We start from the raw sequence: 25053 nt of genomic DNA on the forward strand, positions 1-25053 counted from the left end.
GTTTTTATGATAATTTGGATTTGCATCTTAATCATTTGTATTTTATGCTTGTGTAAACTGGCATTAGAATTTTAGTGGAAGGGCTGTATATGTTCTTGGACTACAGGCTGTATATGTTCTTGGACTACAGTTCCCATCTTTCCGGATGTCCTGTGCTTGCTGGGGCTGATGAGAGCTGGGAGTCCTACAATGTCTAGAGACCCAATGGTTCTGTCTTAAACCAAACTTAATTTCAAAAGCTGTTGGTAAACTTAAATTATTTTTGACATTTTTTCTCATTTTAAAAATTGGGGACATGCAAGAGAGGGGAGTTTTTGTTCTCCTTACTTTCCAAAATATCAGGAAAAATGTCACCATTCAGGAAGGCTGTTTTTATTCATTTTCTGCTTTACTAAAAATGAAAATGGTTCAGTTGTTGATATTAGGTAAAGCTGGATACTGATGCCATAGCAGTGGTGAAAGACGTACCCCCCCCCCGCTTTGTTTTGCAGGTTCGCTCAGTTGGGAGACTGAAAAGAGAACGCTCCATGAGTGAAAACGCAAATCGTCAAAATGGTCAATTGATGAGAAATGAGTCAATGTGAGTAGAGGGGTTATTGGCGCATGCAACATTAGTAGAAAAAGCTTCTTCATGTGTTCCTTACCAGTTCATGCTTAGGATATGCCTTTCAACTGATTATCTTCTTTATAAAGAGAAGTTACTTAATCTTACACAGCTACAACTGACTTTCCAAATATTTTTTCTTCTGTTTGTTGGAATAATAACTAACTATTAATGAAGTAAATTTTGTGTGATTGTTCTCAAAACATTTTTTCAGTTGCCGAAAACAGCATTTGCTAAATGACTTCATATAGCAGCATTTGGTATCCCCCCCCCCAAGTATATATGTATATAGGGACGTGGGTGGCGCTGTGGGTTAAACCACAGAGCCTAGGACTTGCCGATCAGAAGGTCAACGGTTCAAATTCCCGTGACGGGGTGAGCTCCCGTTGCTTGGTCCCTCTCCTGCCAACCTAGCAGTTCGAAAGCACGTCAAAGTGCAAGTAGTTAAATAGGTACCGCTCCGGCAGGAAGATAAATGGCGCTTCCGTGCGCTGCTCTGGTTCGCCAGAAGCGGCTTAGTCATGCTGGCCACATGACCTCGGCCAATAAAGCGAGATGAGTGCCGCAACCCCAGAGTCGGTCACAACTGGACCTAATGGTCAGGGGTCCCTTTACCTTTACCTTATACAGTGGTGCCTCGCAAGACGAAATTAATTCGTTCCGCAAATCTCTTCGTCTTGCCGTTTTTTCGTCTTGCGATGCACGGTTTCCCATAGGAATGCATTGAAAATCAATTAATGCGTTCCTAGGGAAACCGCCTTCAGACCAGGTCCGGGGACAGTCTGTCCCCGGACCTCTTCTGAAGGCTGGGGGGGGGGGACAAGGGCTTTTCTTCCCACCCCCAGCATTTTAAAAAACCCCGGAACAGCGGAGGACTTCTCCGCTGTCCAGGCGATCTTAAAATGCTGGCGGGCGGCATTTTAAAATCGCCCCGGACAGCGGAGGACTTCTCCGCTGTCCGGGGCGATTTAAAAGCCCCTGGGAAGGCAGGCAGGGGGGACAAAGACTTTTGCCCCCCGCCCGCCTTCAGAAGAGGTCCTGGACCTCTTCTGAAGGCGGGCGGGGGGCGAAAGTCTTTGCTCCCCCCCGCCTGCCTTCAAAAGGTGTCCCCGCGGCGGCGGGAGGTGTCCCCTGCCCCCCGCCCGGCTTCGGAGCACCGGGAGAAGCGATCTCCCCGCAGCCCCTTGCTGCAAAAGACGTCCGGGGGCAGCGGGGAAGAAGCGCTTCACTTCCCGCTGTCCCCGGACCTCTTTTGAAGCAAGGGGCGGTGGGGAGAAGCGATCTCCCCGCAGCCCCTTGCTTCAAAAGAGAAGACCCGCTGTCCCCGGGGCAAGCTTCGTTTTGCAAAGCAAGCCCATAGGGAAATTCATCTTGCGAGGCAACTCGAAAACGAAAAAACCTTTCGTTTTGCGAGTTTTTCGTCTCGCGAGGCGTTCGTCTTGCGGGGTACCACTGTATATGCATATATTGCTAAATTCTTGTTCTTAATTTAAAAACACAAACAAATGCATCACTGGATCAGCTTAAAATGTGTTAACTTTGGCTGCAGTCCTATACCTACCTACCTTGGGAGCAAGACCCTATTAACTCAATGGGGCTTGCTCGTGTGTAGATATGAATAGGATTGCATTGTTAAACAGCCAACTTAACTGTGTGTTTATCATAATGGTTCAACACATCTTTGGAAGTCTCCTGGTACATATTAAGCTCGAGGTTGATACCCACCAGTCATGTTCAGAGTAGACCAGTTGAATTTAATGAACTTCACTAAAATGACAGGTGGATATCACCCAAAATCAAATAGGACAAGCTATGACAAGCTATATATCAGACTGTATATCTTCACATGAAATGCATCATTTTCTGTTCCTTTTTTAACTAGCACTTTTTGTGTGTGTAATTCTTCTGGATAAGTGAAAATGTTCTTTAAACTTTGTATGATAATTTTTAATAGTTCCTTCTTCTTTTTCTGCATTGAATCCAGACTAAAGTGACACTTGAGCTCCATTGAAACAGAGGGCAGTTTAGTCATGACAGACATAAGTTCCTTTAATTTCAGTGGGGATGGTGCTGTGGGTTAAACCACAGAGCCTAGGACTTGCCAATCAGAAGGTCGGCGGTTTGAATCCCTGTGACGGGGTGAGCTCCTGTTGTTCGGTCCCAGCTCCTGCCCACCTAATCAAAGTGCAAGTAGATAGGTACCGCTCCGGTGGGAAGGTAAACGGTGTTTCCGTGCGCTGCTCTGGTTCGCCAGAAGCGGCTTAGTCATGCTGGCCACATGACCCGGAAGCTGTACGCCGGCTCCCTCGGCCAGTAAAGCGAGATGAGTGCCGCAACCCCAAAGTCGGTCACGACTGGACCTAATGGTCAGGGGTCCCCTTACCTTTACCTTTAAAGTGTCACTAACCTAGTCTGGATCCAGAACTCTCTTTATAGGATAAAGAAAGTTTGTTTGTAAAATACATTTATAGTGGATTTGTGTGAAGGGAAGTATTTCAAATTATTATTGGATCTACTTGAATCTTCTGCTGCCTGCATGCTTAGAATTAATTACATCGTCTTTGTTTATGAAATGCAAAGGACAGAGTGGGTCTTTATTACAAACTTATAAATGCTGATTCATTAAGACTATGGGGTGATCAGTATCTTTTAATTAAGATTCTTGTAGTGAGGTAAACACTTCCTTTTGCTTCCAGCTATGAGCCTGAAGAAAGAAATCACTTCCCACTACTGTTTTCCTGCTTGTCCCCTGTTGGCAGGAGAGGAAAGTGGGGAGATGGAAACAGCTAGAACAACAACTCCTTGTCTCCTGTGTAGTTGAAGTTATATGCTATCACAAGGGTGACTGGGAGTTCAAGGTCTCACAGAAGGGTTTCTAGCTATCTGTAGGTCACTATTGGAGCTGGTGTTGTGAGGCCTTTTTGTGAGGTTGGTGCTGTGATGACTCATTCAAAGGGTAAGTGGTCGTTGGATATAAACTATGTCCTCCAAGTGTCAAGCTAAGGTATATGACCTTTCCTGAATCTATCTGCAGCCATTGCAGTACTTTTGACAATCCCACTTGCATTTGAAAAGGGTAGGGTGATATTCTAGTGCTGCAGTGGTGCATACATGGACTGAATTAAGGGTGTTGCTTGATGTGGTATACTGATAGCATTGCCTTCTCAGTTCTGAGTTTCCAGGCTGCTGCCTCCAGTTTTCATTTTCAATTTGTTTCCTGTTTTTCCACAAAAAAAGAAATTGTGGCCAAAGAAGCTAACAGTGTATATAAATAGTCATCCTTTCAAGTGCTGTTGTGCAGCATTTTGGCAAACACATATTTTTCTTTCTTTTGGAGGGTGCATATGCATGTTAGTAGTTGGAACTGTGGCCATGCATGGCAAGTGCAATCGCACAGGATAGCTTCCACATTCTAGTATAGGAACTGTGACATGGCATTCTAGTATGTTTGTTGCAACAATGAGAAAATTCTGTGCCAAACCTTACCATGTCTAGAAGAGGAATTGGCTTGGTTGCTTTTCCTCATCTGCCTTCTTGGAACAATATATGTTGTCATTTCTGCACTTGCCATACAACTGTATGCAGTGGCTTTCCTGATAACCTTTTGAGCATACACAGATTCTCAAATGCTTTTGAGGACTAATAATAACTAGGCACAAGAAGTGATAACCAGTAATGATGATTGCCTTAATGACCTTCCAATTATTTAGAAAGTTGCTCCCTCTTTAAGATATTAACAACTGTGATTAATGGTGGCACAGTCTTGAAACTGTCCTGAGAGTTAAAATGCCAAGGTACCAGTCACCCTTCACAGCTAAAGATGAAACGTAAGCTTGACCACTAATTATAACCATTCACTTTTAAACATGTCAAGTGTGTACTTAATGCATTGCCATCTAAGAGACTTGTCTATATTGTCTGATTTGATTTTTAAAAAATATTCTGTATGCTTGGTTCCACCTGTAATTAAGACTCAAATTAACGGAATATGAAAATTTGTTATTCTTGTAATGAATTTGGGAGCATATTTTTGCTTAGTTTTTAACTATAAAATTTGAGAACAAATTTTAGGGATAAACAGTGGTTGGTGGAGAGGACAAGGTTGCATGTTTCTGGCATACTAATCCTACATGAGTGTAGTAGAGATATGTGTGTGCAAAATCCAACACATATCAGCTGAACCATGTGGTTGGTTTGTGGATTGACTGCACTGTTCAGACCTATGCACTTTGGATTCTATGCATGCAAATTTTAGGCCAGTTCAAGGATATCAGATGGGCCCAGAGGCCAGATAGGTATCATAATCAGGGTGGAAAAATATGACAATGCATAACTTCTATTTGCAAATATATTCTTTCTACATAAGTGGCTTAGCCAGTGCTTTTTTTCTGGGGGTATGCATACCGCTAAACATTTTGTGAATCTTAAGTTTGGCCTCATTGAGGGGCAGTATTTCAATATGAGTAGGAAAATGAGAGTACCCCTAAACATTTTTAAAGAAAAAAGCACTGGTATAAGCAATGTTATTAGTTGTATAAATACTGTAGGGAAGTTGGCCTTCTTTAAGTTATTGTCCCTCTGTCTCTTCCTATTGATAGTGATCTAAGAAGCCTTAGCTTTTAACTAACTTGATACAGGGATTTGAGGAAGGGGAGAGACACAGAATTTTTAATAAACCCTTCTTTTCTTGTGCTAGCCTTGAAGCTTCTTGCTTGAACTTGCCAGAGGAAGTGACTGCATATCATAGCTAATGAGAAATTATTGTCAGATTTTAAGCTGTATATGATTTTGTACATGTTCCTGAATTTCCCACAATTCTTTATGGGTTTATATTACTTGTGATGTCATTATGAATGTTGTCTGTTATTTCCCCTTTGCCATTTTGTAAATAGTGTCACCCCCAAATTTGTAAATAAGAGTTTGATCCCTAATACACATCTTATCACACAACCTGGGGAAAGCTCAGCAGCAGAGTGCACTCTTTGCATGCAGAAGGGCCCAGTTCAGCTCCTATTCTCTCAAGGTAGTGTTAGGAAAGATTCCAGTCTCGAATCCTGGACAGATGCTTCCAAGTGTAGACAATACTGAACAGAATGAAGTGATGGTTTGATTATTGTATAAGTCTGTTGTATAGCTTTTTGAGTGTATCTTAGCTTTGACTTTGGTTTTTAGCACCACATTTTCTCAGACATTATATACACAACTAGCCTTGCACAGAGTCCCTGAAGACGGTTTTTGTGGTGATAAAAGCAGTAAATGTAGTTCATGAGCAAATGGTGGATGAATCAGTCAGGTTTTTTTTCTTTTAATGAACCTACTTGTAGTCAAATCCTATACATTCTGAGGAAGATCCATTGAATTCAATTAGCTCTTCTCCTGGTAAGGTTTAGAGCAGTGGTTTTTAACCAGTGCGCCGTGGCACCCTGGGGTGCCTTGAATGATGGTCAGAGGTGCCCTTGGGCAACACTGGCCTCTGTCTCTTTCCCTTCTTCCTCTGATGCCCTCTCACGTCTCTGCCTCCTAAAGGCTTGCACAGCTGTTTTATTGCAGCAGGCCTGGCTATAGGCTCTGCGGGCAAATTGTGCCTCTGGGAAGCACCTCTCTTTGGGGTGGGGCAGGTCAAAGACCAGGGACCACAGCAGCAGCAGTCCAGAGAACTCCCAAGGAGAGGAGGCTGAGGGAACACTCCACAGGGGAGGGTGTTCGAAAAAGGGTGAGAGGCTGCCAGTTCTTCAGGCAAGGGGTCACATAACTGGGCTTCGGAGCCCCACGGGGTGCCACAGAAAGAATGTAGTTGGTTAAGGGAGCCATGAACTCAAAAAGGTTGAAAAGCTCTAGTGTAGAGGATTTCCTCTTCAGTCATAGAATCAGTCCCAGCAGGTCTTGACCACCATAGTTGGTTTTCTGGTATGTGAAGATAGCAAAGAATAAAATAAATTTCGGCTTATATTAGCTGAAAAATATATTGTTAGGTATATTTCCTCTCAAGTGGATAAGTGAGCCAGTCATGAGAACGCACTGCATCCCAGGCCACTCACGTTAATCACAGCAAATCCCCCTTTTCTCTGTGTCAGGTTCAGTATGGCATCCTGATTCCCTAGTCATATTTTGTTTGTCTACTGTTCTGTCTAGGTGCTCAGAAGCCTAAGGCAGTTAAATCAGTTAGCCACATGGCCGTATTTTGGACAAATCACGTTTCATGGCTGACTCACTTATCAACCTGAGGTCCTATTCACAGTAAGAAACCCAATGTTCCATTTTAAGTAGTAAGCTTGCTGAGACAGGAACCTGTTCTCTCATTATTTTTTAATTTTTTGTAAAACACTAGGATCATAGAACAATATTAATTTGCAGCCTTGTGCTTGCTAGAATAGTTGTTTTTGGTTTACTTGCAGAACTTCATATCAAAAAATCTGCATTTTACTGTTGCTGAAGTAACAAGGTACAAGAGGTTTGCAGTTCTAATGAGACTTCCTTGAAAGCAAGTTCCACTGAAAACTCTTTGAGGTTTCGTTTTATTTAAATACATTCAGGATTGTGAGAATAGCTTTTCTTATTTGCTGGTTGTGCAAACATAAGTAATAATTGTCCATTTGAAGCACAACAGACATAGCCTCCCTGCGAGAATATAGGGTTGTGTGTGAGGATATAATTACAATATATAACTTATATATAGTCATTTTTAAAGGTGCATTGAGTGTATTCATCAGAGCTATTTCTATAGAATATATACGTACTGTACAGCAGGCTTGGCAGACTATTATATGGGGACACTACATGTGTATGGTTGTTGTTTTTTGAGGCCCAAATGTTTTTATTTCCAGGTTATCAGTACTGCTTTTTCTTTTCTCTTTCCACAAGCTCTGTATTTTTCTCTTTCTAACATTCAATAAGGATTTTTTTAAATTGTATTTTATATATAATTGTTTTGTTCTTAAACAGAGGATAGGCATGACTGCCTTTCAATCCCTTGATGGATTCCACAGAGTACCCTCTTAGTTCATCAGGTTCATTTCAAAATAATTATTTAAAATGTTGCTTGAAACAAAAGTGCTTGTTGGCTTGCACCCAGATTGTGTCATGAACTGATTATTCAGAAGGACTTAAAATACTATACCCCTAATGCTTCTCTTCCTGCTCTTCGTAAGGCAGAGTTCAGACTAAATGGTAAAATCTTGATTAATGTTGTTAAACCTCAAAATTAAAGAACAATCTTAATGTGGAAAGGGAGAAATGTTTCTTTTTAAACAAAAACAAAAAAGGTCAATACTACAAGCTTTGAAGATTTTGCTTAGTACTTCTTTTGCCTCTTCATATGCGTAGTTTTCTGAAATCTTGTTGGGATCAATAGATCTCTGAGAATTGACCTTTGAGAAATAAAAGTTTAATCAATATCCTGTTGAAGTGAATTGCAAAATTCCCATTTATATAGATGGTGCTGAATTGCACTTTCATTTGTCTTATAGGCAATGAGTGCTTTTGATGCAATTTTTTTGGTTAATCCTCAGCCTCTTGCTTTCATGATAAGTGCTAAAAGAAATTTTTGCTTATCGGAATATTCGGGATATAAGAAGCCTTAACCAGTGTTTTTGCTATCTTGCATGTTTCTTTTGTAGTCCTATATTTGCATGTTTTTCACATAGCCCTGTATTTGCAAAAAACAATCAAACTATTATGTTTATGTCACTCTTGTTTTATATAGGCTTCTGTTTTTCAGAACGTTTTCAACATACTCTCCTCCAGTCTCTGAGTAACTTGAATATATTTGAGGCTGTGATTCTGGCATACAGTGAATCCAAATCTGTCTTTACTATCTGCTAAAGAGTGCTGTTGTGTCCTGTGTTTTTTAATACAGACCTGCTTATTATCATGCCTCTGGTTTTTAGTATTCTTTGATCACAATGAATTAAAGCCATTATCCTTGATATTTTGCCTCATATAAAGGGTTCCAAGAGTCAGTTCACAAGATACCCACTAACATTTCCTTGATGTGGTTTTTAATCTGTTGATGGGGAAGGAAGAAGAAAAAATGGGGGTCAGCTTTAATTTTTCAAAAAGGGTTGGTTGATGGATGATTTTTTTTCCTGTCTGAAACCTGACACTAGTGTTTCTCTCTTCATTTGCTACACTTGCACAAACAGTGTGACACCATCACCTCAACAGGTTCGTGTCTGTCCACCCCAAATGTTCTCTGAAGATGGATCTAATCTTTACTCTGCTCGGGGCATATTGTCGCTTATCCAGTCTTCTACCCGTAGGGCTTACCAGCAAGTCTTGGATGTGCTGGATGAAAATCGCAGGTGATTGGCCATCACTGATTCTGCCCAGTTTACTGCTTTTCACTTCCCTTTCATTTCCTAGTTAATTGGTTTTGGTTTGCTTAAATTACATGAAATAAAATTAACTCTTTTTTTTTGCTTTTGCTATTTGCGAATGACATTTCCAAACTTCACATTTCATGGAGCTTAGTTGTCATTTCTTTGGTCAAGAGTGAAACAACTGAACAGTGACTTAAAACGTCAGTCTCACTCTCATTGGAATTCCAAGAACAGAAGGGCAACAGTGCTACAAACATAGCTGCATACTCTAGACAAAGTTGATTGTTTAAATCCTCTTGCTTTCAGTGGGAGAGTTTTTGTTCTTTTTGAATGCAACTGAGAGTTTGAAATGTTTTAAACACAAATCCCAAAATGGCCTTAAACTAAAAATTCAAGGTCCACTAATATTGAGGGGGATCTAGATGAAAATGCTTTTATTGACATTCATCTCAGCTGAGTCCTATCTGCAATTCCTCTGATTATTGTGATAAGAAAAACCTACATTGAAAGGCAAGTCATATAGTAGCTCTGGACAGAAACTGGAAAAAAAATCTGTTCTTAAGATCTGCTGCATGGGGGAGAGACTCTTTCAAAAAAATACAGAGTCCTTGTTTGTTAATTGGAGGTGGGTGTGCAAATATTATTTTTATACAATTTAAGTTGTAAGACCTCCTTCTTACATATGAGCCAGATATTTATTCATTTTTTGTTTCCTTTTCATACCAAAATAAGTGTTATTTTCTTATAAATTACATTTTTAACCCAGTTGTGTCTGGACCCTCTCTTGTTTATGTAACTGTCTTATCAGACTACAGATCAGAAGTCTGCTCCTTTGTCACAGTCTGCTAGTGGAAGATTTTTGTGTTGGCTTTTGATAATCTTAGCCATACTACAGAATATTACCCAAATAAAATTCTTTGTTTAGCAGCCTGTGATCCTCTTGGAGGTGCGGGGGGTGCTGAGGACACTTGTGCAAATGAAAGGTTCACCTCCTTTGCCATAACTTATTTTATAATGTGAAGGGCCTAGGTTGGGGTTCAGATAACTGCAGAATCCTCAGTTTGTAGTTTCTTCCAAGGCCAGTTCAAAGGAGCTTTTAGTGGGGAAGCAAAGCCTTAAATCCCTTCCTCCTTCAAGTCTTTGTACTAATCTTGAAACCAAGAGTGGTTGGAGGAACCAAACCTAAACCTACTGTCTTAAAAGACTAATAATTGATTCTGTATGTTCAAACTTCTTCGGTAGTAATCCTGATCTAAGGGTTTGTCAAGCTCCAGTACGTGTATGAAGCACCACCTTATCATGGGCTCCTCACTGTCAAGAGGAATTTTGTTTGTTTTTTATTTACTATTTGTGCCCTGCTTTTCTGCTTTAAAAATCTTGCAAGTGGAAAAACTTACACAAAGTAAAATAGCAATTTGGCATGCACCAGAAAGATATGCACACATAGCTTCCCCAAATTTAAATAGAAAGTTTTAATATACTTATTTTCATTTTTACTGGGGGAGAAACAAAAGCTTTCACTTTTATCCCATCAGTGAGTTCTCAAATTTTATAAACTATTTGAGCAGGTTTTTTCTTCATTTGGTATATTAATCATAAGAACCTGAGTGTTATTGGAAACTCTCATTGCAGTTGTTGCCAATGTTCATTTTCAAAATCTAGGATAACATCCTCTTTTTCTTCAGTTCTCAATACACCTTTTTGTCAGATGAAACTTTTCTAACCTGCATGTATGAATGTGAAATTTGGAAAATGCATCACTTGCATGGCTGCAAAATACTGTCTTTTTTAAAAAAGCATTTCACACTATACTCTTTCTTTTATTGGCCTTGGTAGCATATTCTCACTGCTTAAAAGGTATGTTTTCTTTAAGTGTAAGTACAATACTTATTTCAGTGATTGAGTTTTGGCTTTGTTCTTCTTCCTAAAGCTTCTGGTTTTAGTTCTGTTTTGGTTGTCTCTTTCAAAATATTTTTCTGGTTCCTTTTCCTACCAGTTTTGCATAACTATACCATGTTATACTATAATGAATTGAAATGTTGAGAATTTATCATTGCTAATAATACTATGGTAAAGTAACTCTTCTCTGTTCTTCAATTCCCTGCCCCACCCCACTCCCTCATTCCCAATATGGGAATGCCTTGGTAAATACCAACACTTTAGAGTTAACTTGGTATGGTTCAAACTATCCCATGTGAGCAAGGTGTTGTGCATGAAAAACATTTTATAACCTGGATACTTATGTTACACACAAGTACAGTGGTGCCCCGCAAGACGAATGCCTCGCAAGACAAAAAACTCGCTAGATGAAAGGTTTTTCCATTCGCGATTTGCCTCGCAAGACGAATTCCCCTATGGGCTTGCTTCGCAAGACGAAAACGTCTTGCGACTTTGTTAAACCGTTTAAACCGTGCTTCGCAAGAAGAAAAATTCGCTAGACGGCAAAAATTGCGGAACGAATTAATTTCGTCTTGCGGGGCACCACTGTATGTTATCATAGGGACATCAGTAAATATGCCCAAGAGTTAGTGAAAAAGTACTCACTGGACTGAACTATTCCTATTCATGCTGCCTATTATTTCTCTACCTTAGCTTGGATAATGAAAAGGGGTCAGATTATCTCTCATTTTTAAGAATCCTTTATTTTAGTGGCTGAGAAATTACAAAAAAGTATACCACCTGCAGTTTATGGGTGTTTACGTTTTACAGGCTGTAGCACAAGAGCGGACCCCTTTAATACATCTTAGGTTCTACACATTGGTTTGGATCCAGACTTAGTCATTCTTAGTCATGATTAACGTAGGTTTCCTGGGTTTCAGTTGTTGCTGAATGTATATTTTCTAATATAAGAAATTGTTACATTAAGACTGCAATCCTTAATAAGCCCATGGAATAAAATGGAATGTTTGGGTATGTTTACAAAGAATTGTGATCACTGAAGGATATATATGGCATTTTAAAGGCAGGTATAGGAAAACGAAAATCAAGCAGAAGTAGCCATCTAGTAGACGGCTTGTGATTATTTTCTTTCTATGCCTTGTTTTCTTTAGGGAATAAATACTGAATTTTGAACATGAAACTTCAAGTCAGTTAAGGCATATATTAAACTGGGACAAATTTGAGCAGCTGCATAGGGGCTTAAAGTCATATTTGAATGTGCTACTTGAAGCATTACTATTTGCTATGAGGTTGTGATCATTAGTTTGTTAATGCAGAACAATATCATTCAGTCAATACGTCATTTCAAGATAAAATTTGGTCATAGCTTGGTTGTAGAGTGTAGCTTTCACATACCAAAGATTTCTGGTTCAGCTCCTAGCACATGGGTAAGGCAAACTAAGGCCTGGGGGCTGGATCCAGCCTAATCACCTTCTAAATCTGGCCCACGGACGGTCTGGAAATCAGTGTGTTTTTACATGAGTAGAATGTGTCCTTTTATTTAAAATGCATCTCTGGGTTATTTGTGGGGCCTGTCTGGTGTTTTTACATGAGTAGAATGTGTGCTTTTATTTAAAATGCATCTCTGGGTTATTTGTGGGGCATAGGAATTCGTTCATTTTCCCTAAAAAATATAGTCCGTCCCCCCCAAGGTCTGAGGGACAGCGGACCAGCCCCCAGCTGAAAAAGTTTGCTGACCCCTGTCCTAGCATCTGCAGTTAAACTTTTTTTGGTTGCTGTAATTATTCTTCATCCCATATATTAGCAGCCAGTCAATAGCTCTTGCAGACCAGTGTTTCTGGGGTGGGGTGTTTAAAAAAAAAATAATCTCTGCGAAGAGTACTCTGTGAGAGATGATAGTATGGTATGGAACCTTACGGTGGAATTCAGTGTTGCACACTTCCAGTCATTCTATTTGTGCAAGCATTACAGCTTGCCAGATAGAATGACCCCCCTTTCCTCTCCCTGAGTACTGTTCTGGGGGTTCTCCTGACCTCCCCAGAGCTAATTTCAGGGGGAGGGGGGAAGCCCCATTGTCCAAGTGAAAGTCCTTTCACTGAAACCTATCCCCAGTCTCTGATTTCTAAACCATTATGGCCATTTACACATGCATAATAATGATTAGAGGTTGCAGTTGGCAAGCAATGGTCATACATATTTAGAATCTCCCTAAGTCTATAAAATATTAAACCTGGTAATGGAATGTCATCTATTTTTCCACTTATGTTGAGTATAATGCACTACAACTTACCCATGTTCTGATGTCATTACCTTGTGTTTCTCTGTACCCCACCTTTCTTTTCCACATCTGGCCGTTGCTGGTAGACACTTGGTAACACTCAGTATAGGGAATTGAGACACAGGGTGGACTGTGCCTCATGTTATGCAGAGAGTTGAAGCTCTCAACTGGCCACCATGTCTTACAATGTGCAGTTCCAACTTAAGAAGAATGAACTCTGGTCTTGTTCAGATAGCAGCACACTGTTGATGTATGATGTATACAGTTATTGTATTTGGTTTTTACTGGAAGTGCAAAACCTTCAGTTGATCAGTAGCTGTGGTCTAAAAAAAGTCAGGTACGTAACAGGATTCTTCTGTTTTAACAGCAGTTTGTACCCCTGGTCTTGTCATTTCCAACAGAACATGGGTATTTATGGCTTCTTGAGTGCCAATTTAAAAAGTATTCAAGTGAATTGTGAACAGGATTTTTTGTTTATTCTCTCATTGTGGGAACATATTTTTCATCCCTCGTGATTGTAGAGAAATAGAGATGACAAGTTTCTTTGGAAAAACATGGACAATACAGGGGAATTAAGTAGAAATAGTGCTGATTGCAGAAATAACCTTTTCCATGGGTCAGCTCTCAACTCAGGGCAGTAAAGTTATTGCACCCCTGTTGTTACAGTTGTTTTCCTTCCTCCTACATTTTTTCTGAGTTCCAGTCAGTTTGTCTATACAAATTATAGAAACACTCCATCTCTGACACAAAGCAAAATTATACAGCTCTATAAACATAAACTGTGTGCACAACACACATAAAAATAAACTGCAGCCATTCTGCCCCCAGAGTATATTTTTAAAAATGTGAGTCCCATTGAACAAAATATGACTTATTTTAAGACTACATATTCAGCAGATCAGGCTGTAAGTATCTAAAACCAAAGACTGCTATTTACTGGGCAAAAATGTTTCTCTGTGAGCTGGAAAGTAAATGTACATGCTGTTAAGTTAATAGTTGTAGATTATCACAATTTGAAACAACACACTGCAGATTGTTTGAGGCCATAGAATTGGAATCCAAGATAACCTATATGGACTCAGCGGATTATCCTGTTGAGAAACTAGTCCCTAAGTAGTAGGAAGTGCACAAAAATAAATATGGTGCATGATTTTAATCTATTTTGCAGATTCTTCCTCATTGATATCTTTCTTTTAGGAAAACAGTTTTTTAACTCAAAATAGTCTTAATCCAGTTTCCAGGGGAAATGTGTAGGCTTAAAAACTGTTAAGAACAGAGCCGGGAGAGAAGAAGAAGTGGCAGTTTTGTTGCTTGAGTTCATCACACAACTTTAGGTATCGCCCAATAGTCTTACATAATATAGCATTTTTTTTAAAAAAACCAAGTTATTAAATTGGGAAAAATAATTTTAGACCCTAGCAACTGTGAAATAAACAGCCACAGTGTACTATTACGATTTATGGTCGCTTTAGGCCCCTTTTGACAAATCTCTAATTGTGGTTATGCACACTGGATTGTTGCATGGAAAACTTCAGTTTAACTTCTAACATGATTGCACCTTGACCATACTTTAGATGGGTGAAAATGATCTATATAGTTTTAAAACTATATAATCACATAAAATACCTGCATGGGCTACTTGTATGCTACTGCGTCACCTTCAGGGTTCTTAAAGCCCTGAACAGCTTCAGTCAAGAATACTGTAAGGACCGCTTGAGCTCTCATATTCCAGCTCAGTTACTGAGATCACGTGGAGAAGCATTGCATCCCATGTTCAGAAGCATTGTGAGCAGTTGCATGCTGTGGAATACTCTTCCAGCAGTGATTTGGTAGTATCCTTGCTGCTAATTTCCAGGTGTCTCTTGAAGGACTTTATATGTCTACAGGCCTCGTCAGTTGTTTAAACTTTCCAAAGTGAGCCAGTCATTTTTATGATCATTTTACATGGCATTTTATGTTTTTGTGTATTTTGTTGTACACCACCTAATTATTTTATATGAGAGAATAGTAGATCAGTATTTTAATAAACAAATAATGTGTAAGCGTTAGTTCCAACATTTCTTCACAAATTTTGTATCTGGAAAAGCTACAAGCAAATAGTTAAGTTCCCTTCGCACATTGGTAATTAGTATTTATAAAATGGAATATATTGAAAATATAACCAGGGTTTATATTTGTAGTGTTTCAGTATAACAGAAGAAAAATATTTAACAATTTTTGTCTCTGGTTTTTTATTCTGCTTCTTTTCTCTGTCTTTCCTGTTTTCTTCTTCTGTCTTGTGTCTCCTATCTACAAAACTTGCCCTAGGCCAGTGTTACGTGGTGGGTCTGCTGCTGCCACTTCCTCTAATCCTCATCATGACGCCAGGTAAACTTGCACTTAGTTAGCCATTCTAGTCTATATTCAGCTTTCACAAAACCTGAGACTAGCTTGCTCCTGCACTTTACTTGAAAGTAAACCCCTCTGAGTTCAGCAGAGCTTGCTTCCTGCTATTAATTGATATATAATCATTTTTATCAAACAGGCTGTGATTATGTGTACTAATCTAACTTCTGGTTTCTATATTAATTTTAAAACCCTTTCACTGACATTCTTTTGCATTGTACTATGCCTGCTGATTCTATGAATGAATCTTATAATAAAAGTATTTGATGCATTTCCCATTGACTTTAGCATTCAATATAAGACCCGAGTTCAGGTTGGAAATCTGTTTCAAAATAACTAAAAATCTGGTGAACACTCCAACAAATTTTGCAGTACATAACTCATCACAGAATTAAAGAGAGAAAGGGTGAGATTCACCTGTCATCTGTCAGCAGAAGGATGAAGCAAGCTTGTTTTCTCCTGCTCCGGAGACTAGGAGCCAAACCAATGGCTTCAAGTTACAAGAAAGGAGATTCCAGCTAAATATCGAAGAAATTTCTAACAGTAAGAGCTGTTCAACAGTGGAACAGACTCCCATGAGAGGTGGCAGACTCTCCTTCATTGGAGATTTTAAAGCAGAAGTTGGATGGATCTAGTTGAGGTTCTTGCATTGTAGGGGGTTGGACTAGATGGCCCTTGGGATCCCTTCCAGCTCTGCAATTCTATGATTCTATAAGCCCTGAACAAATACTTCTGCTTGAGCAATGGGTCTTCCCCCCCTTAATTGGCTCTGAGTGGATCAGGAGAACCCATGGAACATCAAATGGGGAGGGGGACAAGGGGAGGAATTCATTCTGACTGACAAGCTGAAATGCTTGCACAGACGGAATGATTGGAAGAGCATCATGTTGAATTCCACCCCAAGTAGTTTTTCAAATACAAATTTAAAGTTAAATCAAAGTACTTGTTAAATAATGCCAGTGGGTGTACAGAATGCTTTCCTTCTCCCTCCTTTCCTATGTTCCTTTTACTAAGTCTACTTGGATCTCATTGTATACAACTAAAATATTATTCTCTTTATGCATTTAAAAAGTTTTGTTTTCTCCCTCTCCAGTCCCTGGTGTGGACATAGGACTGTAAAACTGTTTAACTTGTTTCACTATTGACAGAAATAGGAAAAAGAAAAAAATTGCTATTCAGCCTTAGAAAATTGATTTGGACTTTGAAGAAACAGGTTTGGCAATATTTGGTTTTAAAAATATGCCCAATATGGTTTACAAAAGGAGAATGGAGCGCATTTAATATAAAAGTTTCCTGCTGGTTTACAGAAAGGAAATAATTTACAATCTCATTGTGTAAAGGATTATGCAGGGCTCCCCTCTGCATTTAGAGAACTGTATGTCTGAGCGTAATGAAACCCATAGCATATGAATCTAGTGCCCAAATATAACTTGAAGTTTTTAAGCTTTTTCATTTAGGAGTTCAGTGGAGAAAGAAAAAGAGAGAATAAAAGCTCGTGGTACCAGAACAAGTACTTTGCAAGAATAACCCCTGGAGGCACGGGAACCTTTGTAAAGTAAAAAGGAGTTGGTTCATTTATCTTTCCTCATCTCCCTTTCCAGACCATCAGTGTGCCACAAACTGTTAGCATAAGTATATACTGAGATAGTAGGTCTAATATTTTTTAATGCCTATTGTAAAGGTTTTGAGTAACTTTTGTCTGCAGAACATCACAAGTCCTTCTGTAATTAAGGCTTCAGTCCTGTTTCCACTTTCCTGGAACTTTGTCCCATTGAACTCAGTTGGACCTAGATGTTTATAGGATTGCACTGTAAGGCATTCGTTGCGCAGACTAAACTGATAGGCATTCAGAGATGGTCTTTGTATGCATCTTTCTTAAGCCACAAGACTTAAAATACAAAAATAAATAAAAAAATGGTGCTTGTGGGTTGCTGTAAAACTTGTTCAGTACTACAGAACCAAGTCCCAAATTTGAAATTATGTACTATAAAATAAAGGATGCGGGTGGCGCTGTGGGTAAAACCTCAGCGCCTAGGACTTGCCGATCGCATGGTCGGCGGTTCGAATCCCCGCGGCGGGGTGCACTCCCGTTGCTCGGTCCCAGCGCCTGCCAACCTAGCAGTTCGAAAGCACCCCCGGGTGCAAGTAGATAAATAGGGACCGCTTACTAGCGGGAAGGTAAACAGCGTTTCCGTGTGCTGCGCTGGCTCGCCAGAGCAGCTTCGTCACACTGGCCACGTGACCCGGAAGTGTCTTCGGACAGCGTTGGCTCCCGGCCTCTAGAGTGAGATGAGCGCACAACCCTAGAGTCTGTCAAGACTGGCCCGTACCGGCAGGGGTACCTTTACCTTTACTATAAAATAAAATTAAAACCCCCAAAATGCAATTGCTATGGAAAACAAGTGCTAGTCCAATTATAACTATAATTATATAATTATAACTATATATTTGGATTTCTCTTTTGGGTTAGTGGTTAGTGTTAGATCAAAGGCTATTTATTTACTGTGCTTTTTCAGCTGTGAGAGCTAGAAATCTAGGTCAAGATTGAATGTTGCAAAATTGGGCATCCACTAGTGCAACAAGGCTTCTCTTTCCTTTCTTCCTCAGTAACCCCTTAGGCAACCCAAAAATCTGATCCAGAAGGCTGAGAGACCCCCTGGAGCAGATTTTGAGGGTACAGTATATGGGGGACTAGAGGGGAGGAGAGAAACTGAAAGTCCTGTTGTATCTCGCACTTGTTGGCCTGCCCCCTGGCTCCTGATCTAGTTCTTCCAACTCCGCCGACAACTGCCTCAGAGATACTGCTGGCACCGGGGAAGGAACTGATGAGTGGGGAAGGTTCCTCCTCACTGGTGCCATGGAACCCCACAACTCACTGGACTATTTCCCCAAATCCTCCTCCTCACTCTCCCATTCCTCTGCCTGCACATCTCCTCTCCCCCCAACCCCTTCATCCTCCAACTCCTGCCAGTCTCTTGATATGAAGCAGTCTTTTAGATATTTGGGGTGTTTAGGGCTTTTAACACAAGCACCTTGAATTGGTCCTAGAAACAAACTGGCATTCAACGCAGCTGTACTAAAATAGAGGTTGTATGAGATCTAAATGGAACCCCAGCCAGTAATCTGACCACTGCGTTTTGGAGACATTTAGGTTTTTGAGTCATCTTCAAGGGCTGCTGCACATAGACTGCATTGCAGTAATGCAATCTGCAAATAACCAGAGCATGGAGTACTGTTCAGAAGGGGCCATAGTTGGTGGGCCAGCCAGAGGTGGGAAAAGGCACTCCTAGCCACCTGAGCTCCCAGTGGCAATGTTGAATCCAAGCGGACCCCAAAGCTGTGGACCTGCTCCTTCCAAGGGAGTGCAACCCCATACAGGACAGGCTGTCTTGCCACTTACTGGACATGAGAACATGGGACACATAATTCCTCTTGTCATTTCAGGCTTCAGCTTCAATAAATTTGGAAAATTTGGGAAATTTGATTGAAACTCCTGAAATTTATCAGGAAGCCCAGGGCTGGTGATGTACTAGACATTATGAAAGGCACTTTATACATAAAAACTAACTGAGAATATTCGATCATAGCTCCGTCAGTACAGCATGAGATTCTTCATCTCAGGGGCATGGGTCTGAGCCCCACATTGATCAAAAGATTCTTGCTTTCCAGGGGGTTGGAATAGATGATCCTTGTGGTCCCTTCCAAATACAGTTCTACATTTAGATGGAAATTGCTAGAGAGAGAATTCAGCCAAGGTTATGTGTTTTTTTAAAACAGCAAATCTGTGTATGTAGGAAAATAAGAACATAGTCAAACCTGTTCAAGAAAGCACTTTAAAATGGGTTGCCCCCCCCTTTCATCTAAAGAACAGTTAATTGTATATTTTGAATGGAATCCAAATACGCCCAGATGTATACTATGGTCACTCCTATATGCACCTGAGAGGATCTACTTATTTCCTTTCCCATTTGTAGCCCCTCAACCTGCATTGCATACAACTATGGAAAGGCCTCTGAATTTCAGCAGTTGCTTTTCAGAGGGCACGGGGAGAATGGAGAAATTGAAATGACCCTATGTGTGCACAAAAGACCAGCCCGTGTGCAGTTAAATGTGTGCCATTTGAGGCATATTTTTGTTTGTTTTTTATCTCATAGATATACCCTTTCAAATATGGATACAACATTTGAGGGAACACCAGAAGATGTCACTGTTGTGGATGCTGTTTCTTTAAGACGACAGGTAATTAAAATGCTTCAACTATTATAGTGGAAGTTTGTATGCCTCTTTCCAGCTTAGTCAATGCAGAATGTAGTAAGATTAAGAATGTAAGTTCCGGGGGGGGGGGGGGGATTAAATTTGGAAGTCTGAATACCACAACTTTTTCTGTGGCATGATGATACAATTTCTTTTCTTTGAATGTTAATATGTCTATGAATAAAGCTTTGTGAATTCTCAACTCAGAAACATTCTAATATTATATAGGAACTAAATAACGCATACATAATTGAAGGGAGAGGAATTGAGAAAGAAGAACCCACTTGGATGGAAAATATCCAGGGGTGAGGTGTGGCTGCCAGTCAATGTGTTTAAGGTTTAGTTTAATGGTAAACAAACAAACAAACAAACAAACAAACCATGCAGCAGAATGGAATCTGTTCTGTTTTGTATGTTCTGTATCTTATTTTTCTGTTAGGTTTCTATTCTCTCTTACTGGTTTTAAGCAGCTGAATTGATTTGCTTGCTTTCCATACTTGTTTTGGTTGTATTGTGATTTATTTATACTATATTGATACATGGGCCTATTTGCATATCATAGTAAGTCATAAACCACGGCTTAGTGTGAATGAGTAAGGTGCTAGCGCATGCTGCTTAGATGCTCCTGTTTTTTTCTGTCCTAGCCGGATACCTATCAAAGTTGGCACACAGACTCTCCACCTCTAAAATGAGAGATCCAGCCCACACATTTTTTGCATTTAAAAAGGATGAGATGTAGACTGGAAGGACAAAAATCAGAAATGGAAACTGAAATTTTCCATTGTGAATTTGCCAGAAGTAGGGATTTCTAAACCCAGCATTGATATAGGTATAAAGAGCCAGGGTTTTGAGGCTGGAATCCATGTGTGTGGCATCAATGTACAGAAATATTGTACTGTATTAACAAGAACTGCAGACTTCCATTACTAAGTCCCCCATGTGAGCAGACTTTTGGGGTGAGAAGTGATACAAATCTGAAGTACATGAACGAGAAAAGTCTTGAAATAATTAGTAAACTTATAGTAAGCACTAAAATTGAAAAGCAATTCCTTTCTTTTTCTTTTTTAGATAATTAAACTTAATCGTCGTCTACAACTTCTGGAAGAAGAAAACAAAGAGCGTGCTAAACGAGAAATGATCATGTACTCAATTACTGTAGCTTTCTGGCTACTAAATAGTTGGCTTTGGTTTCGGCGCTAGAAATGGTCACAGTACTTCAGAAGATTTGTCAGTGGAGAAACATATAGAGAATTTGCAAAGTCCTTTGTTTCATTCTCTGAATTGTATGGTGATTTAGGATCCATGCACTGGATATTTCTGACACAGTAAACAGCTGTAACATAACTTTACAATGTTAAAGGGATGCCTGGATGATTGTGTATATATTTTCAGAATTGTTGTATCATCCTATTATCTTCCTTTTGCATGACATGTACATTTGCATTGAATTATTTTGCAAAGGGAATTGCCTCCAGATAACAAGGGTATACTGCAGACAGTTCTCTCTTGTGTAGAAAGAAACAACTGGGTTTTGGAATTACCTGCAAAATGGCCTAACTTATGGTTTCTCATTGTTATTCCATAATTAAATGTCGCACCTTTATAGTTCACCTTATTGCACTTGTTTTATTTTAGCCAAATTTCAGGTAGTAGAGCAGCAGATTAAAAAGCATCCTGAGTATCTCTCATTCAAGCACATGTACATATTGACTAAAATACATTCTTTGCTAAAATAAGTCAGCAGATTATCCAGAGGTGTGTGTAAGATGTATTTGAGCTTTAATTTTGCAATGTTTTTTCTAAAAAAAGATGGTTTTTAAGCAAATCTGTCCATGAGTGATCTTAAGATTATGGAACAAAGTACCAATGTAATGTATTTAATAAAAGTCAGCCCAAAGCAGTATTTAATTTCTTATTTTTCCAATTAACTGTACCTTTTGCCCTTTGGATGTGTGGAGCATACAAAAAAGCTTTTATATCTCTCAGTCTAGATCAATATACTGCATCTAAAATCACCACTCCCATTATTGATTGTATTTTTTTGCTTGCTCGTAGATTTCTATTCAATCCAACCATTTGCACAACTCTTTATTTTCTTACATTAATACACACTTTATGTTGGATTTTAAAATATCTGTCTTCTTTGGGCTTCTTTGGGCACACAAATGGACATGAAAAGTATTTGTTTGGGGGTGAGGTGGAATTAAGCCCTGCTCCTAAATACTTTTATGAGTAAAAGCTAGGTGAGCTGAGTGCTGAAATGCTAATTTGCTTAAATATCAGTATGATAGGCACAAATGGACAGCTGGATAGCCACTTTGCACAATGGGACTGCTTCTTGTCTTCCCATATCCCCCATGCCCTTCAAAATCAGATCTGTAGAGTTGGGGAGTAGGCAAATGTGTGTGTGACAGGCTGCAGGAGGAAGGAAATGAAGTCTTGTTGCATAAGTGGAAATCCTGTGCATCACTGGATTTCACCCTTAGTTTCCAAATTGAAAGTGGAAGGCACCAAAAGACATCAGGCAGAACTGTGTTTGGAGTTATCCCTATACAAAATCCAAATTGGTGTGTTACCAGCAGTGAGTAAGTATAGTGGATGAATGTGTTTGCAGAGCAAATAGCTTGGCAAAGGAACCAAATAGTAGATTTTCTACATATGCTTATAGGTTCAAGTAATAGGCTTTCTTAAAGTTAAGAATGAAGGGAAAGGTGGGAGTAAAATTTTGCAACTTAGTCATGCTGTTTCTTTGTTCACCCTACCCCATTTTTAAATAGTGTGTGAAGTGAGATACTGCCCATAATGTGAACTTTCAGCTATTTCACCACTAGTATGGGAGAAGCAGCGAAAGAAGCACACATTTTTTGTTTCATTCTTTTTTATGGAAGTTAGACAAGACCTTACAACATTTCTCCAGTAATAACAGGACAGGAATTGCCTGACTCCACTCGTAAGAGTTAAGTCCATTGCTTGTTGTCGTTTAGTCGTGTCCAACTCTTCGTGACCCCATGGACCAGAGCACGCCAGGCACTCCTGTCTTCCACTGCCTCCCACAGTTTGGTCAAAGTCCATTGCTAGCTAGTGACTAAACTCGGTAATGATACAGCTACTCTGATGTGCAAGACAGATCAGTTAGCATCTGCAGCCCTTGGCCTGCTTTGCATGTCATCCTTATTCTTGGCTACAGCTAATGGTTAGTGACGAAAGAGCTTAACAATCCTGGGCCTGGACAACACATTTGACTGAGCTCAGTATGGGGTAGGAGGAAGAAAGATTGAGGAGGATAAATGCAGCTGCAGGCTCCTCTCCACAAATCTGCACATTCATGTCCCAGTAAACCATAGTTTAGCTTACCATGATGTTTGAACCAAGCCATTGCTTATGGCTAAAAGAAAAAGAGTTAATAAGCTTTGTTCAGGATAGTTGTGGGAGCACTGTAGCAGAACTCTGCAATATTTGTAAATTACTTGCTTTGGCTGAGGAGAACCAAGACCATGACTATTAGTCCTGGCCAAATTGGATGCACATTTTATTCCCAAATGTAATGTATTTTGATCAAAACAAACCTTTTCATAAAGAACTCGGGAACTCTCAGAAGTTGCTGACTCATTTGTTAGAAGCCTGTATAAAGTAACTAAAGCACGAGTTTGGGGATTAAAACAAAGCACCTTTTAAGATAGGCCTTTGCCTCGAATCTCAGGCAGTTAATAGTGATGTAGGTAATAGAATCTCAAGGTAATAGTGATGACAAGGCCAGGAAAGTTGATTAAAACTCATGTTGGAGAGCAATAGCACCCAGGCACCGATCCAGGGCCTACACAGCCATTCCCAATTCATATGTTAACAAAGAAATAGTTGAGATATCATCAATGTACACTGTGCTCCAGATCTAATCACTTCCTAGAGATGTTAAATAGCATTACAGACAAGATATGCAATGCTATCCTCTGGCACGGTTCTTGAAGATAAGACCTCATCTGAAGATCACAGCGTGGTTCACAACCTAAATACACAAAATGAGAACATAAAATACATAATAAAACAAACAAAAGCAAACCAATAACCACACTCCCAAAAACTATTCAAAAGTTTTCCACTTCCTTCTATATCAAACAATTTTACTTAAAACAACTCAGAAAGGCTTACATTCATCACCCGGTGTTTTTTGTCAGTCCTCACTGCAGCCCAGCGAGGTAGGCTGGGCTGACAGATAAGGACAGTCTGAAGACCACCAAATAAATTTATGGCTGAGCAAGGATTATAAATCTGGAACTGCCCAGTTTAAGCCCAGATTTCTGGCCTCTTTCTCTGTATTGCCCTTCATCTGAAGATCACATGGCAATTCACAACGTAAGAACGCAAAACGAGAACACAAATACATAGTGGAACAAAAGCAAATTGATAAGACACAAACATGTTTAAAAGGCCATAGAACGTTAATCAACCTCTGGACCTCCCGAGGAAGCACATGAAGAAGCGCCTCAGAAGATGGTCTTAGGATCCAGGTCGGATCATATGGAGAGAGAGGCAATCCTTGAAATATTACAGCCCTGAGCTGTATAAGGTTTTATCGGTAAAAACCAGCACTTGAATTGGGCCCGGGAACTAACAGCCAGAGCTATCAAGCCAGGATCGGTGAAATATGCTCAAACCATCCTGCCCCGCTGAGCAACTTGGCCGCTTGAATTCTGCACCAGCTGAAGTTTCCAAACCACCTTCAGTGATCCAACCAGTGCCAGATTTACGTATAAGCTAAACAAGCTATAGCTTAGGAAACCACTTTCTTGGGGGCCCCCAAAAAACTTAAAGGGGAAAAAAACCACTGGATGTACATTTCCAAAATATAAGATAAAAAACAAATAAAATAAAACCTACATACAGCAACAGTGTTTTGTGTCGTGTTTTGTGTCCTATGATGTAAGTAATGGGCCCCGCCTGCTAGCCTGCTCCCTAAAATATCACTGGTTTGCTCATTTCTATATATAGGGTGCCTACATTCTGCATGGACTGGTTGCATGGCAACATGTGCAAATGGCTTTAGATACCTATTAGGTCCATAAATTACCACATAGCATACTGTATATTCAACACAAAAAACAGCAACAATTTGTTGTTGACAAAGGACAGCTGGACATATAAAGGGCCCCATTACCTTCAGTAGTTTAGGACCTTATCAAACCTAAATCTGGCCCTGGATGCAACCTAGAGGTTACTACACCATCGGGAACACTGGCTATCCCTGTCCAGAGGAGGACCACCGTGGCCACACGTCATTCGCCTTCACCTGTTCGTAGGGGCAAACCTGCCCTACACTT

General features: G+C 39.9%; 1 protein-coding gene and 1 long non-coding RNA gene across 16 annotated transcripts in view; one reads left to right on the forward strand and one right to left on the reverse strand.

The window, feature by feature from the left end:
• Window positions 1–21641, forward strand: part of MFF (mitochondrial fission factor) — a 29398-nt gene extending 7757 nt beyond the window's left edge. For 4 of the 15 annotated variants that reach the window (XM_083506595.1, XM_083506591.1, XM_083506592.1 and 1 more), the window contains 5 exons: window positions 492–580; window positions 8746–8904; window positions 15407–15466; window positions 19639–19723; window positions 20807–21641. In XM_083506595.1, the coding sequence (XP_083362721.1) occupies window positions 492–580; window positions 8746–8904; window positions 15407–15466; window positions 19639–19723; window positions 20807–20938 (525 nt within the window). In that variant the 3' untranslated portion in view covers window positions 20939–21641. Of the gene's footprint in view, window positions 1–491; window positions 581–4356; window positions 4432–8745; window positions 8905–15406; window positions 15467–19638; window positions 19724–20806 lie in introns of all 15 variants that reach the window. The other 11 variants (XM_083506585.1, XM_083506589.1, XM_083506586.1 and 8 more) reach the window with 4 other exon arrangements.
• Window positions 21642–23499: 1858 nt separating this feature from the next.
• On the reverse strand, window positions 23500–25041 carry LOC310708382. The gene is made up of 2 exons (XR_014526979.1): window positions 24891–25041; window positions 23500–23741 (listed from the first exon to the last, which is right to left on the reverse strand). It is a non-coding gene; the product is annotated as an uncharacterized lncRNA (long non-coding RNA).
• Between the last annotated feature and the right edge of the window lie 12 nt (window positions 25042–25053).

Source organism: Podarcis liolepis, assembly GCF_965112155.1.
Source record: "Podarcis liolepis genome assembly, chromosome: 5".
NCBI lineage: Eukaryota > Metazoa > Chordata > Lepidosauria > Squamata > Lacertidae > Podarcis > Podarcis liolepis.